At 36.0% G+C, this 15,484-nt stretch overlaps 1 protein-coding gene across 1 annotated transcript; it reads left to right on the top strand.

Moving 5' to 3' along the window:
* The first annotated feature begins 8,587 nt into the window (after positions 1-8,587).
* On the top strand, positions 8,588-15,275 carry gal3st2 (galactose-3-O-sulfotransferase 2). The gene is made up of 4 exons (XM_056474076.1): positions 8,588-8,628; positions 8,833-9,088; positions 9,172-9,444; positions 11,651-15,275. The coding sequence occupies exons 1-4, from the start codon at positions 8,588-8,590 to the stop codon at positions 12,770-12,772; spliced, it is 1,692 nt and encodes a 563-aa protein (XP_056330051.1). The 3' UTR covers positions 12,773-15,275.
* The last annotated feature ends 209 nt before the right edge of the window (positions 15,276-15,484 follow it).

Genomic DNA, 15,484 nt, shown 5'->3' with positions numbered 1-15,484 from the left:
TTCCGTCGCATTCAGGTTTTAAGTGTCACTTTTTTAACACTAGAAATATGAGATCATTTTAAAACATTATTTTCGTTTTATTTGCTGTAATGTAGCCTGCTGAGGTTCAATTGTTTGTTTAATTTTGGCAAAAAGTGTGGAAGATCTATATTTTGCTGATTCCTTAAAACTTTAGACTGGTTTTGTTGTTGTTTATAGTTTTACTCAATTTAAGTTTGCTTTAAAGAAAACAATTTTACTTCATCGGGTCAGACTTCACATTAAACGGATCATATTACTGATGACAGTGTACATTAGCAAGAGTATTACAGGCTACACTTTAAAGCTAAAAAGATACCTGAGACACCTTTTAGCATTGCTTATCACAATAAACAACCAAATAGTTATCCTAGGATTAACCCCATGCGTTTCTACAAAGAAACATAAACAAATGGTTTCTCAATATTCATTCATTAATTATCTTTTCGGTTTAGTACCTTATTAATCCTTATTAATCCAGGGTCGCCACAGCGGTATGAACCGCCAACTTATCCAGCACATGTTTTACGCAGCGGATGCCCTTCCAGCTGCATCTCTGTGAAACATCCATACACACTCATTCACACTCATACTCTATGAACAATTCAGCCTACCCAATTCACCTGTACTGCATGAACTGTGGGGGAAACCGGAGCAAACCCACGCGAACACAAGGAGAACATGCAAACTCCACACAGAACCAGCGACCTTCTTGCTGAGGCGACAGCACTACCTACTGCGCCACTGCGTCATCAGTTTCTCAATATCCACATGATAAAAGAAAGGTATTTGAAAGCCATTGAGATCCCCAAATGTACACAAGATAGGCTACAGAATGTGCCTGGAGGTTTACCAGAAATCTCATGTTACATTAACTGAATTGTCTTATTACTTAAAATGGAAACTGTAATGAATCGTGTTTCAAGTTATTGTTTACTGTTCATTTATTTATGAAATGCCGATTCTCCACTCTGCACTTTCAAAAGAAGCAATGTTTGTCCTTGTAAACGTGCTGTTGAAACAACAGACCTCAACCAGATGTTCATGTTAAGAAACTACTTGAACCGTTCATTCGTCCATGCATCATTTCACAACATCTCATCGGATTTATTTTATTCACCTTCCAACTTATAGAATTAGTTCATATAGGAAAACTGGCATGCATGTGTGATTTGTGTTCATATGTTAGATTAATGTGACAAGAGAAGAGGTTGAATTCCCCATTCCAGATGTTTCTGTGGCCTGGGGGAATGTGCGAGGTTTGGTTAAAGAGTTTTAATTTTTTCCTCCTGTTTGCACGTGTTTGTCTGTATGACCACAGCCGTCGCCATCATGTAGAAAGACTTAATGACTGTTCTGTAGTTTTTTAATGCTCAAAACATGCTGATTATGTTCAGCATAAACATGCTTATGCTTGTATAGAAGTATAAAACACTATAAACCTTTATATGAGAGCCATTTAACAATGCACTTGTTTAGGAGTTCATATAATATTTTAGAGAAATACAAATACACTGTTCTCATTAGAGGAGTTGAAGCATGCCAAAAGAATTGTTTAAAGATGTTTGCTTCATTCAACTTTTGAAAAATCAAATGCGTATGTTCATTGCAGGAAGTCACTCAGTTTAGTTTTCACATTGTTTTTATATTTCATATTTATTGCAACCTTAGAAATCCACTTCAGTTTCTCAAACAAGACTTCAAACTTGAAGTGTTGTGGATTGATTTGAAGAAACAAAGCAAACTGGTAGTCATTTGCTGAAGCAGCCGATTAAATTGTAGACTGTGTAAATGAAAGTGTCAAAGTCTATAGTGTTCTCTTTCCTTACTTTAATTTGTGCTGTCTTCATATAAATTATCTTGGATCCTAAACAGTTTTGCTGGGGTTTAGAACTTGAAGACTGCTGTTTCAGCAACAGTGCGGTTTCCTTGGTTAGAGGCAAAACATTCTGTGTGTGTGTGTGACTTGGTGAAAGTGCAGGCAGTGACAACGGCAGTCTAAATTTAACTTGGTAAATGACTGTCTGTAATTCATTTATGCTGTAACATGACTCAAACCAAGCAATTTATGCGGTGGACAAATAAAAACACTACATGGGCAATAAGGGAGAGAAGGAGAACAGAATTGCATTTCTTATACTCTTTCCTCCAAGGAACCCATTCTTTTATCATTTTGCATGCCAAATGAATCGCAATGGAAATTCAATACTCACAAAGTGCCTTACCTGTAAGGTGAAACCATTGCAAATGCAAACCTAGAGACGATGCTTTAAGAAAATGAGAAACCACTGCGACACAAACATCAATTTCAATCTGCTCAATTTTAAAATGTAAAGAATGTAACGTTTATTAATATGCAGCATGACAGAGGTTATACTGTACACTACCTGACAAAAACTTTGTCGTCGATCCCAGTTGTAAGATCAATAACGAATAACTTGACTTTCATTAGAAAAGTGGCAGAAGGTAGATTCTTCTGAAAAATCATCTGTTGAACTGCATCCCAATCATCACAAATACTGCAGAAGACCTATTGGAACCCGCATGGACCCAATATTCTTACAGAAATCAGTCAAGTTTGTTTAAGTAAAAATCATGGTTTGGGGTTGCATTCAGTATGGGGGTGTGCAGGAGATCTGCAGAGTGGATGGTAACATCAACAGCCTGAGGTATCAAGACATTTGTGCTGTCCATTACATTACAAACCACAGGAGAGGGCAAATTCTTTAGCAGGATAGCGCTCCTTCTCATACTTCAGCCTCCACATCAAAGTTTCTGAAAGTAAAGAAGGTCAAGGTGCTCCAGGATTGGCCAGCCCAGTCACCAGACATGAACATTATTGATCATGTCTGGGGTAAGGTTAAGGAGGAGGCATTGCAGATGAATCCAAATAATATTGATGAACTCTGGGAGTCCTGCAAGAACGCTTTCTTTGCCATTCAAGATGACTTTATTAATAAGTGATTTGAGTCATTGCAGAGATGTATGGATGCAGTCCTCAAAGCTCATGGGAGTCATACACAATATTCATTCTTTTTCCACTGAACCATGACTTTATATTCTATACTGTACATTATTTCTGTTAAGTGACTAGACTTTTGTTCAAGCAAAGTCAGACCTTACTGTCCTAATTTAATCATTAAAAATCAAGGCATGATCATATTTTATTTTTTATAAAATAAGCGTAATCTAGAGGCCTTTATTATTTGTTGTTCCTAAAACTTGGATAGGCGTCAAGACTTTTGTCAGGTAGTGTATGTAAATCTTTTTTGAACCTTCCTATGTCAGGCCAATAAACATACAGAAATATTCATTAGAGTCAGAAAGCCATCTAAAAGTTTAGCTTTGGTTTGTCAAAATAAAACTGCATTTATTTAATCGAAAATTCAGAAAAAATAGTGAATTTGTGAAATTATTATATTAATTAAATATTATATGCACACAATTTATGTTATTTATTCATCTCAATTCATCTAAATTTTCATTGTTTTGCGATTCTTCAATGATAATTCTAATATGTTGATTTTATTTTATGGCAAAAAATAATTAGAATATTAATTAAAGATCATATTCAATAAAGACATTTAGCAAATGTCCTACCATAAATATATCAAAACTCAATTTTTGATCTGAAGCTAAAAATACAACTTGTGTGCCTCTGTTAAACAAACAGTGGCTCTTTATTACCTTGCCATTTAGATGCTCTTTGCCATACTGTTATACTACACTAAATGCTAAAACATTCTTCCTTCACTAACCCCTGAGATAAATGCCATACTCAAAGGCCCAATTGTTATATGCTTCTTAATAACATGGATTACTGGGATGCTTTTATAGTGGTGTTTTTTTTCCACTCACCACAATGGTTAAGCAGTCTACTGCCCAACTCCACTCTGTTTTCAAATGATCTCTCACGCTACTTAAATTCTCACATTTACACTTGACCTTATCATCTTGTTAAAAGACTGTTCAGCTAAGCTGCATTTGCACATATATCACTTACATTCACTTTTTTTGGGGTGAAATGCTTCACTTTGGTGGTCCCATTTGGGTATTCTGTTGAATAAAAATAGTAATTTTGCCGTTCATGACCAATAAAACTATGAGTTGTAGACTAACATGAATATTAACAAATATTTTCAGTGACCTTTTCACAAATCATGACATAGATGCACTAATTTCCAAGCATGTTTGGGTTTCTATCTTCCTAAGATATACAGAGGAATGATTAAAAAAAACACTGACTTCCATAATATTTTTATTCTTATGGGTGTCAATGGCTGCTTTTTTCAAAACATTCTTCAAATATCATATATTGTGTTGTCATTAAAGTTTATAATCACATGAGTCAAAGTAAATGGTGAATAAATAATTTTTTTTGGTGAACTATCCCTTTAATACCTCATTTTGGTAATTTTTTTAAGCACACACATCATCAATCATGATTTAAGTCATTAGAAGAGAGCATCTCGTCTTTTGTACCTGTTTGAATGAATTAAGCCACGTTTTGTATGCAGTCTGATCTTCAAATACCTCTGAAAGTGTTAAAAAATGGACATGCTCAAAATGTTTTACACCTCCTTTACAGCTGTATTTAGCTTGTGATCGGATTGGGGAAAGTGCATCTTAATTCCTGATACTGTAAACAGGGCCTAATAGGTCTACTAATACTGTTCTAATACTGTAATGAGTTTGTAGTCTCAAAGTTAATTACACAGTCAACTGAAAGTCTAAAAGGGGATTGTAAAGGTTAACCCTTTTCTTTTTGTTTGTTTTAGATTGTTTGATTTTGTGTGTTTGTTTACAGGTGTGTGAGAGTGGCGTGTTGCAGTCGTCTGCGGTTCATGTGGTTTGCTCTGATGGTTCTGACTGTCCTCTGTGTGGCTCTGCAGATGCTGGGAGTGGTCCGACAGGCCAGGTTAAGCATGTTTTATTGGAAATGCATGGTAAATTAGGCTGCATCTACATAAATTTGGATACTTCTTTTTTGCAGTTTCATTTGCCTTTCTAGAGCTAGCTAAACAGAAGTTGAAGTGAGAGGGGGGATAGGATTGGGAATGGTCCTCAAGACAGTGCATTGTTGCTAAATATGTAGCACATTAGCAATGCTATATTTAATTTGCAAATCATACAAATATTACAAACATTCTAAACATTAGATGATCAGTAAGCCTTTACTAAACTAAACATTAGCTGACAGACACAGTAAGTATACTGTTTGAGTCTTGATTGTTAGGCATGCTCATTCCTGTTGGTGTCATCAAGCCAGCCAGATCTCAAAAAGATCTCAAAAAGAAAGTGGCTAATACGTATAAATTCATATTATTTAATTCGTATGAAAATGTAGGATTTTTTAAAAGAGGCATATGTCCAAACACCACCTCTAAACCCAGCCGTCACAGAGGAATGAGCAGGTCAAACTAAAATGAAAGAAAATGTATGAAATGAACAGTAGATTGTACAAATTTATACAAATAACCTTCTAAATCAGTGGTTTCCAAAGGTGTGATCGCAGGACAACGTGTGTTCGCTTGGTTATTTCCATAAATGAAATAAATTTTATCAAACTATTAGAATTACCATATTTTATCCATAACCTACAGAAGATACAAGTTAATAGTTACATTAAACAGCATACAAATAAACAGCCATTTGCCTTTTTTTTCTTCTATTGGATTGCAACTACTGGGGTGTTGATGTTAGATTAATCACGCAGCAATAGCATCAGTTGCACCATGTTAACCTTCGACCTTTACGGCACTCACATACCTTAAAAATAAACGTTTTTTTAAAGGAATTTTAAAAAATCATACATGACTGAACATAGAGGATGATCTCTAAGTGGTGGTCTCTAAAATTAAACCAAGAATAGACTTGTGCAGTAAACATTGTGCCCACCAGTATAATTAGATGAGGTTAATATTAAATTAAACAAATTACCAAAAAGTATATAGTTGTTAGACTGACTACGTTTACATGGACATCAGTAATCAAATTGTTTTCCTTAATCTAATTAAGACAATAATAAGATTAAGGCGTTTACATGAGTTGCTTTTTGAATGTTCCTTTCATGATCCTGTTTTTACGGTGGCCAAGAGAGCTTAACGTGCTGCAATTAAAGAAAGCTCATACAATTACAAAAAACACCAGCAAATAAAGAAACGATCTTCATCAATTTGAAAGCACACATGTTGCAAATTGGTCACAACACAAACAACTGAAGAAATGCGCAGCAAATTGGTCACAACACAAACAACTGAAGAAACCCGCAGCAAATTGGTCACAACACAATATTAAAATAAACGAAAACAACTCACCTTTCAAAGACCACCAATCACTTCACTGAGCAACATTCACGGCATAATTACATGTGCTTTCTTAAATTGCAGCGCGTTAAGCTCTCTTGGCCACCGTACGTTTTACATGTTATAGCACATAATTCGATTAACGCCATTGCGTCACCACGCTATCCACATTTCCTCCGGAGTTTCATGTAATTTCAGGTGTTTCATTTTTAATTTGTCGACTTTAACTGCAGTTTGGCACTTTCACTTTCATTTGGGAACATTTAATCCATGCCCCCCGTGACAAATGAGATATTGGATGCAACTACGAACTGCTGGAAGAGTGTTGTTTTAATAGAAGTTCATACCACATGTCGAATGGAAGAAAACAAACCTCTGCGTTTCACGATGCAGGTGTCGATGGTCTTCACTGACTGACTAACGAAATGCGAAAATTCCTACATGACGGTGATAGTTTGATTAAGGCGTATACCTGTCTGTACTGCACTTTAATAATGCGACTAAAATCGGCTTACTCCAAACGTCTTAATTCGATTTCTGTTTAGTTTGATTATGACCTTAATTGGATTAAATTAATCAAAAACGCTGTTTACATGGTAAACTCTTAATCACAGTATTTTCTTAATCACATTAAAAATCAAATTTTTGGTGTCCATGTAAACGTACTCACTGTTGTCAATGTGCTTGTGTTTGTAAAGGGCTATCGGTGTGTGTGCACCGTTTTGTGCCACACTTGTATGTTTATAACCACTTCCAAGGAGAGTGGGGGTTCTGAGTCACTGGAATTGATAGTTTGGGGGTTGTGGACTGAAAAGTTTTGGAACCCCTGCTTTAAACCTAAAAGGTATGAACTGATGTGAGATTGCATAGATCAAAATTTGCATTATGTAAAAGGAGGAGTGGACAGATGAAAAAAAAACCTATCCAATATTTTGAATTTAGACTGCAATACCCAGTTAAGCCACTATGTCAATGCTGCATACTGCACCTTTAAATTTTCTTACTACAAATGTATAAAATGAGATGCACTGAGATGAGAGAGAGCATACATATTAAAGTTCTCATACTGTTTTTCTGACAGTCATTTTTGTGCAAAATATTCCATCGCTTACTGACCCACATGCACAAAAGCCAGGTTGTCATATGGAAATAAACACAGAGGCCACTGAAGTCAGTGTTTATATCTTTATTTTCAAAGCGAATTTATGTAAAGAGGTCAAAGATGAGGATGAGCAGAGAAGCTGTCACTGTAACATTTATGAGTTCAACTCCTCACTGTCCTTCTATTGACAACCTCATATTTACAGAGCGGCCAACAAACAACTACCAGAATATAAAATGTTTGTGAGTTCTGTCAGAGCAGAATTGTGAAGATTGTTGATTTAAAGTGATGTAAAAGTCACATATGTTTAATATTACTGTTGTATTGCAAAACATTTGACCTGTATTGGATTTAGGACCACATATGGAAGTGGAAATTCCAATATTGAAAATATCATATTCCATATGGTTTGTGCTGTTCACAGTCATGCAAAAAATGTCATACACAGATTTAGGCCACATTTTCAAGGCAGTTTTTGATTTACTCATATGGAATAAATATGCATAGGGAGACTTTTCTTTTTATTTATTTATTTATTTATTTATTTATTTATTATAATTATTTTTAATAGTGTTTAACAAGACCATGCATAGTAGTATACAATACAACATAGGAAAAATTACAGACTTAGTTTTCTTATTTTTCCACTATGCCCTCAAAATAAAATAAATAGAATTTATCAATTAAAAAGAAACTTACTCTGAGAGAAAAAAAAATACATTTAAAAAATTTGATATAAAAAATTATAAAAAAAATATGAAATGAGCAACTTTACAATAAAAGAGTAAAAAAAATATATATATACATATATATATATATATATATATATATATATATATATATATATATATATATATATATATATATATATATATATATATATATATATATATATATATATATATATATATATATATATATATAGAAAAGTTCGCGTAAAGAAGTCAGTATTTCCTCTTTCCAATTAATTACTGTGTATTTTAGAACAGATATCAACTGAGCAGGGTAAGCATTTGATATAGTCTAAAACAGGGTTCCAGGTCTTGTAAAAAGATTTGAGAGATCCTGCAAGGAAACATCTAAATTTCTCAAGTTTTATGCAGCTAAAGATTTCTCTAATCCACATGTGAAGGAGGAATCACCTGTTTTCCAGTTGATAAGAATGGCTCGTCTAGCTAAAAGAGTAGAAAAAGCAATAACCTGGTGAGATGCAACAGTCAAGTCAACTCTCTCTGAAATACCTGTTAGGTACCTGAAAGGGCTGTTAAGGAGGCCGAGGGAGACTTTTCTAACTCTGATAAAACACTTTGCACTGGACTATATTTTCATATTGCAAGCAATATATAGGCCATAAAATATTAATCATTCATCCTAGTTCAGAATTTAGATTTTCCCTTTCTCTTTCAGGAGCTCCAAAGTTTTGAAACTTGTTGGCGAGCAGCTGGTCCAAATGCCTGCAGAAATCCACAGGCCCATGAAACACAAAGACTGGGAAAACCTCTGGTCTGTCTCAGCCGTCATTGTTGAGGAACCTGTAGACCAGCATCTATTCATCCAGAGAAGAGAAAACCGAGAGAACGGGGAAGAAGATGGAACAGACCAAAAAAATCTTTCAAGCTTTACCAAAGCAGCTCCACCAATAAATGAGCAAAAACTCCAAGAGGTGGCTAAAATCTTTCCAAAACAGCCACAGAAGCCAGCTTTCACCAAAAGACCACCGCACGCTGATGACAACACTTATAACATGCAGTAAAATCACTGGCTGACAACAGTGTCACTTGTCAACCCAAAAATCATATTGTCTTCTTGAAGACGCACAAGACTGCAAGCAGCACCATTCTGAATATCCTCTATCGTTATGGGGACAGTCATAACCTGACCTTTGCCTTGCCGCTGAACATGCACAGCCAGTTGTTTTACCCAGCATTCTTTGCTACACATTTTGTGGAGGGTGTCAGGACTCGCAGCGTGAAAGAGTTTCACATTCTGTGCAATCATATGAGATTCAGCTCACCAGAGGTCAGTCTGAGAGCACGTCACTCTAATAGAGCATTATGATTTCTGTGATTAGGGAAAGAATTGCAGAATATATATAAATTTACTCTATGACATGGGAAGTTATGGAATTTGGCAAATTATTGGGTGAATTAATCAAAGGTTCTATGCACCTAATCAAATCATGCATGTGAATATGCTAAAACACAGATTAATTATGAAATCTACAGTTTTTTTTTATCTGTTTGAATGAATTGCATGGCTTTTGTTTAATTCATACAATATACAGTCATGCATAATGCTTGTAGCATTTTTAGAATTTATTAAAATTATATATGAGGGCACTGAACTAGAATAATGTTGCTCTGGGAGTCACTTCCGAGGCATTTTATGTAAGAAGTGATTCTCAAAATCATTTTATAAATAATTTTAGAATAATTCTACAATTGTTTATCCAAGTTTGACAGGAATAACATGAAATTCAAGGAAAAAAAAACATATTTTTTATAGGGTTCCTAAAAAGTTCTTAATTTTGTTAAAATAATAATTTGTTGTAACAATTTTAATTAATTAGACATGCTCTGGTCAATAAATTTAAGTGAATTTTATTTATAAAGTAATTTCAAGAGGATCACATACTAATGATTGACCATGGCTGGTCCCGCATTATCTAACACATGATTCCAATAGTGTCTGGCTGAGGTCTTTATGATGCAAGCTGAGAGTGCATTGCTCAGAGATGCAATGTCAGACACAATGCACTCAATGGAACTAGTGACGTCATTGTGAGGGGTAGGGTTAGGGGTGGGGTTAGGTGAGCGCATTAAAAAGCATTGGATGCAGCTCAGATTGCATCTGCACCAAGTCTGCAGCCAGACCCTTTTCCATGATTTACCAATCAGACCATTCCTAAGTCACTATAAATAACCAGAGTTTTATACCTCTGTTGTCTTCGCCTCGAAGAATCCCCCCTTCGACCCCTACTCCTTCCCCCTTTTCTTGGTTGGGCAGCACAGCAGCCCAGTGGTTAGCACTGTTGCCTCACAGCACGAATGTCACTGGTTCAAGTTCTTACCTATCCAGTCGACGTTTCTGTGTGGAGTTTACATGTTCTGTCTGTGATCGTGTGGGTTTCCCCCAGGTTTCCCGGTTTCCTCCCACAGTCCAAAGACATGCGACATAAGTGAATTGACTAAACCAAAATTGGCACCACAGATGAGCTCTTAGCCAGCAATATATATCTCCATAGCAATCCCTAGTTTGTCTTTAGACATAAACAGCAGGGAAGTTCTCAAGATCTACCTGAGCTCAAACTCCCCTCTTGCACTGCAAACGGGAGGGAGCCCTGGGCTTGAGGATCTTCTGAGTTCAGGGTTCTCTCCTAGGACAGCATGGCAAACACACTTTATAATCAATCATCAGCTAAGTGTGAACTCTTGAAATTCAATAAATGTCATTTAAAAAAAATGCTATTTTGGAAAAATAGGGCCCGACCCCTTCTAAGGACTTGAAGAGAGAGATGTACCAAAATATGCTCTGCAAAATTAATAGAGTGATTTCTTTGAATATTTATGTGAAGAGATTTAACAAAAGCCCATAAATGGCACAGAGTGAAAAATAATAAAATACATATTTCATAACATAAATAGATAGATAGATAGATAGATAGATAGATAGATAGATAGATAGATAGATAGATAGATAGATAGATAGATAGATAGATAGATAGATAGATAGATAGATAGATAGATAGATAGATAGATAGATAGATAGATAGATAGATAGATAGATGGATGGATGGATGGATGGATGGATGGATGGATGGATCGATGGATCAATGGATCGATTGATAGATAGATTTTTTTGTCAGTATTTCATTGGTTAAGCAGGATTTTTTCCCTGTAGTATTGAAATCCTGCATATATGTAGACCACGTCGCAAGCACATAAATCACTGGAAACAACTGACTGTTTTAATTTTCAAGAGGAAGATAAAGCACCCAGTGCTAGATGGAAGTAGGCAGGTTCAGATTCGACTGATTTAGAGGACATTTGCACTGATTGCATTGAGATTGCATTTTGGGATGGCGCTTGAGCAAAGCGGGATATGTTTATGATTCCTAACCGAAGATCAAGAGGTCAACATTGCATGAAATTACGTGTTTGATTTTTGTAAGTTAGTTTTGGAAATCTTATTCAGAAGTTCATATTGTCTTGTCTCTGACTTTCAGGTGAGGAAGCTGATGCCTAAAGACACATTCTATTTTTCCATTCTGCGGAATCCCGTGGCGATGATGGAATCTCTGTTTGTTTACTACAAAGCCATTCCGGCATTCCGTGGTTTCAAAAACCTGGAGGAGTTTCTGATCCAGGATGGGCGGAGCTACAATGCCTCGCTGCCTAATAACCACTATGCACGTAACATTTTGACCTTTGACTTCGGCCTGGATAACACAGTGCCTGAGAATGACATAGAGATGGAAAAGCACGCCTCCAAAATCATCACCGCCGTGGAGCGTGACTTTCCGCTGATCCTCATCTCAGAGTATTTCGACGAATCGCTAGTTCTTCTAAAACACGCCCTCTGCTGGTCACTGGATGATGTTTCGTCTTTCCGCCTCAACAGTCGCAGTGAACGCTCTCGCAGGCCTTTGAGTCCAGAGACGGCAGAGCGAGTCAAAAAGTGGAATTCACTAGACTGGCGATTGTACCAGCACTTTAATGACACTTTCTGGAAACGCATTGACTCTACCATTGGACGGACTAAGCTCCAAAAGGAAGTAGGATTTTTGAGGGAAAAAAGGAAGGAGCTTGAGAGAATGTGTTTACAGGGAGGAGGAGCAGTAGATCCTGCGCAGGTCCAGGATTCATCGCTCAAACCTTTTCAGTACGGCGCAGCAGTTATTCAAGGTTATAACCTCCGGGTGGGGTTAGATAATGACACCCGTCAGCTTTGTCAGAGGTTGATTACACCTGAACTACAGTACACTTCGGCTCTGTACACCAAACAGTTCCCTCAGCTGGCGGCCGCACGAGCCGCTGTTGCTAAAAAGATTGCTGCCTCCAGAAACATTGCAGCACACAGAGCTGTTAAGCGCAACATTGAGACAAACGTGCACACGGAAATGGCAAACAGTACCTCACACAACAATACAAATACAGCAAATGAACATAGCTTACACGTATTAGCTAATTCCATTGGTCATAGTGTAAGACAAGACAATTTTGATGTACACAGTGTAACAAAACAGTATAAAGAAATGAAAAGGAACTTACATAAACATACCACACCAAAACACTTTATAAACGCACATGTACACAAGGAAACACAAGAATCTGCTTTATTGAGATGAATGAATGGATAAATCATAGTTCAGTGATAATACAAAAGAGCTGTCAGAAAGAGTACTTTAAAGAGATCTGAGGATAAAAAGATGTATTGTCTGTAATGTTGCGATGTATGAAGCATGGCTCACAAAGGCACTTTCAAACCAAGAAGCTTTCTGCTGTTGAACGTGACAGATTCAAGTAATCACCTTGAACATGAGTCCTGATCTCACAGATTTCTTTTGAACTGATGCACTGGCTCATTTTAGTGAATCCAATGCTGATTCATGAATCAATGACTCTTAGAGACCGGTTTGATTCCAGAACAGATGGCTCTTGGTTCTTTTTTAATGAATTAAATGCATTTCTCCTAAATAACTATTAAGTTAAGAGCTGGTTCTTTTTATTGAATCAAATGCCCATAGCGTCAGCAATCTGATTCATAAACCAATGACTCTTATGAACCGGATCTAAGTGAATCAAAAGTAGACATGACCAATGTAGTCTGATTCCAAAACAGGTTCATTGTTATTTTTAGTGAATCAAATGCATTTAACAACATCAGTGTTGTGTAAATATCTAAAAAAAACTATTAAGTTAAGAGCTGGTTGGTTTTAGTGAGGGGTGGCACAGTGGCTCTGTGGTTAGCACTGTTGCCTCACAGCAAGAAGGTCGCTGGTTGAAGTTCCGGCTGGGCCAGTTGGCATTTCCAGTGTGGAGTTTGTATGTTCTCCCCGTGTTGGCGTGGGTTTCCTCTGGGTGCTCCCGTTTCCCCCACAGTCCAAAGACATGTGCTATAGGTGAATTGAATAAACTAAATTGGCCATAGTGTATGGGTGTGAATGCGAGAGTGTACTGGGTGTTTCCCAGTTATGGGTTGCGGTTGGAAGGGCAACCACTGCATAAAACATATGCTGGAATAGTTGGTGGTTCATTCAGCTGTCATGAACCCTGATAAATAAGGGACTAAGCTGAAGGAAAATGAATAAATGAATGTTTTTAGTGAATCAAATACCCATAGCGCCACCCATGATTCATGAACCAATGACTGAAAGCAAACATGACCGAATGCACTTTGATTATAGAACATATGGTTCTTGGTTCTTTTTAGTGAATCAAAATCACTGGACAACACCAGTGAAGTCTGAATCACTTTAAAATCTATTAAGCTAAGAGCTGGTTCTTTTTAGTATATCAAATGCCCATAGCACCATCAATGTGATTCATGAATCAATAACTCCTATTGACTGGTACTCAGTGAATCAAAAGCAAACATGACTAATGATTCCAGAACATGTGATTAATGGTTCTTTTTAATGAATCAAAAGCATTTACTTCAACTCTATTGTTGTCTGAATTTCAAAAAAAGAAAACTCTTAAGTTAAGAGCTTAACAAGAGTGAATCAAATGCCCTTATTTTAACCAATGTTATTCATGAATCAATGGGTCCTGTTGACTGGTTCTAAGTAAACATGACCAATGCCATTCAAAACAAAAGATTCTTCATTCTTTATAATGAATCAAATGCCCCAGTGTTGTCTGAATCTCTTAAAAAGCTCTTGAGTTAAAAGCTGGTTCCTAATAGTGAATCAAATGATAGATCTACCAGTCTGATTCACAAACCAATGACTCTTTTGAGTTGATTATATTTTAATTAAAAGCATAGAAATGATACTATTCTGGTTCACAAACACGTGATCTTGATATATTTTAGTAAATCTACAACATTTAATGACACAATTGACACCAGTATAGCCTATAACACATGACTCTCATAAGCTGGATCCTTTTAGTTAGTCAAATGCACTAGCATGACCAGCATAGTCTGATAACCAAAATGAATGAGCTGTTTCTTTCAATAAACTGTTCAAAATCAACAGCTAAATTACTTATTAAACTGCAAATCATTACTTTTAGAGATGGCCATGCATATTGAAAGAAAACAAACGCTTGTGTCAGTATAATTTCAACTGTGGAATGAAATTAAGTTTTCATTAAAATATTTTCATAACCAAATTACATCTATTAATGTGATTCTGCTTTACCCTTTGGCAAAAAGCTATCACAGGTTGCAAATTTGTCCTGAAACAACAATAATAATCAAGCTAAGAAGCTAGAAGACTAAGTAAACAAGTCTCGTTTGGCACTGTCTGTTCCAACATGAATCAGCTTTTGTTTCTCAACTGACTTTCCATTTTACTCTAGAAGGGGTTTATTGTGCCTGTTCAGCTGTTCTGTACCACACCGGCTAAATATGGCTTTGCTATTTCTCCAAAAACAAATGGTTTAGGTTACCAATGAGTAGGCCCACACGGAATCTGAGCGCGCAGAATTCCACAGATTTCCGCAGATTTTTAGCCCATCATTGATTCTGTTGTTTACTTGTGTAAGTGTGTGTAAATTTATATTTATTCAGTTTTTAAATTAAATTCACTAATATTATTGACTAAAATGAAGTATTCATATGATTAATTTACAAAACAAAAAAGTTTGTAAAGTCATATTTTCTGTCTTTTAGTAGATCTATTATATGAGAGATTTGCTTTGTTTACCAAATAAAGTGGATCTAATTGGATTTGCATTGTAAACATTAAATAAAAGTTTAAAATGTATTATATTTTATTAATTTATTACGTTTTTAGTTATGATTCTCCCAAAATCATTCCACAAAAATGCCCGCAGAATCTGTCTGGACCTACCAATGAGACAGTAGTTTATATAACATGGATAAAGTATAT

This window comes from Danio aesculapii, chromosome 15 (assembly GCF_903798145.1).
Source record: "Danio aesculapii chromosome 15, fDanAes4.1, whole genome shotgun sequence".
NCBI classification, from domain to species: domain Eukaryota; kingdom Metazoa; phylum Chordata; class Actinopteri; order Cypriniformes; family Danionidae; genus Danio; species Danio aesculapii.
Note: the sequence above shows the minus strand (reverse complement) of the source record. Positions and strands in the feature narration are given on the sequence as shown.

Coding starts and splice junctions, on each gene's coding strand:
- gal3st2 (XM_056474076.1), top strand. CDS start 8,588: ATGGCTCGTCTAGCTAAAAGAGTAGAAAAAGCAATAACCTG. Junction 8,629..8,832: donor GTAGAAAAAGCAATAACCTG/GTGAGATGCAAC, acceptor TTTCTCTTTCAG/GAGCTCCAAAGTTTTGAAAC. Junction 9,445..11,650: donor TGAGATTCAGCTCACCAGAG/GTCAGTCTGAGA, acceptor TCTGACTTTCAG/GTGAGGAAGCTGATGCCTAA.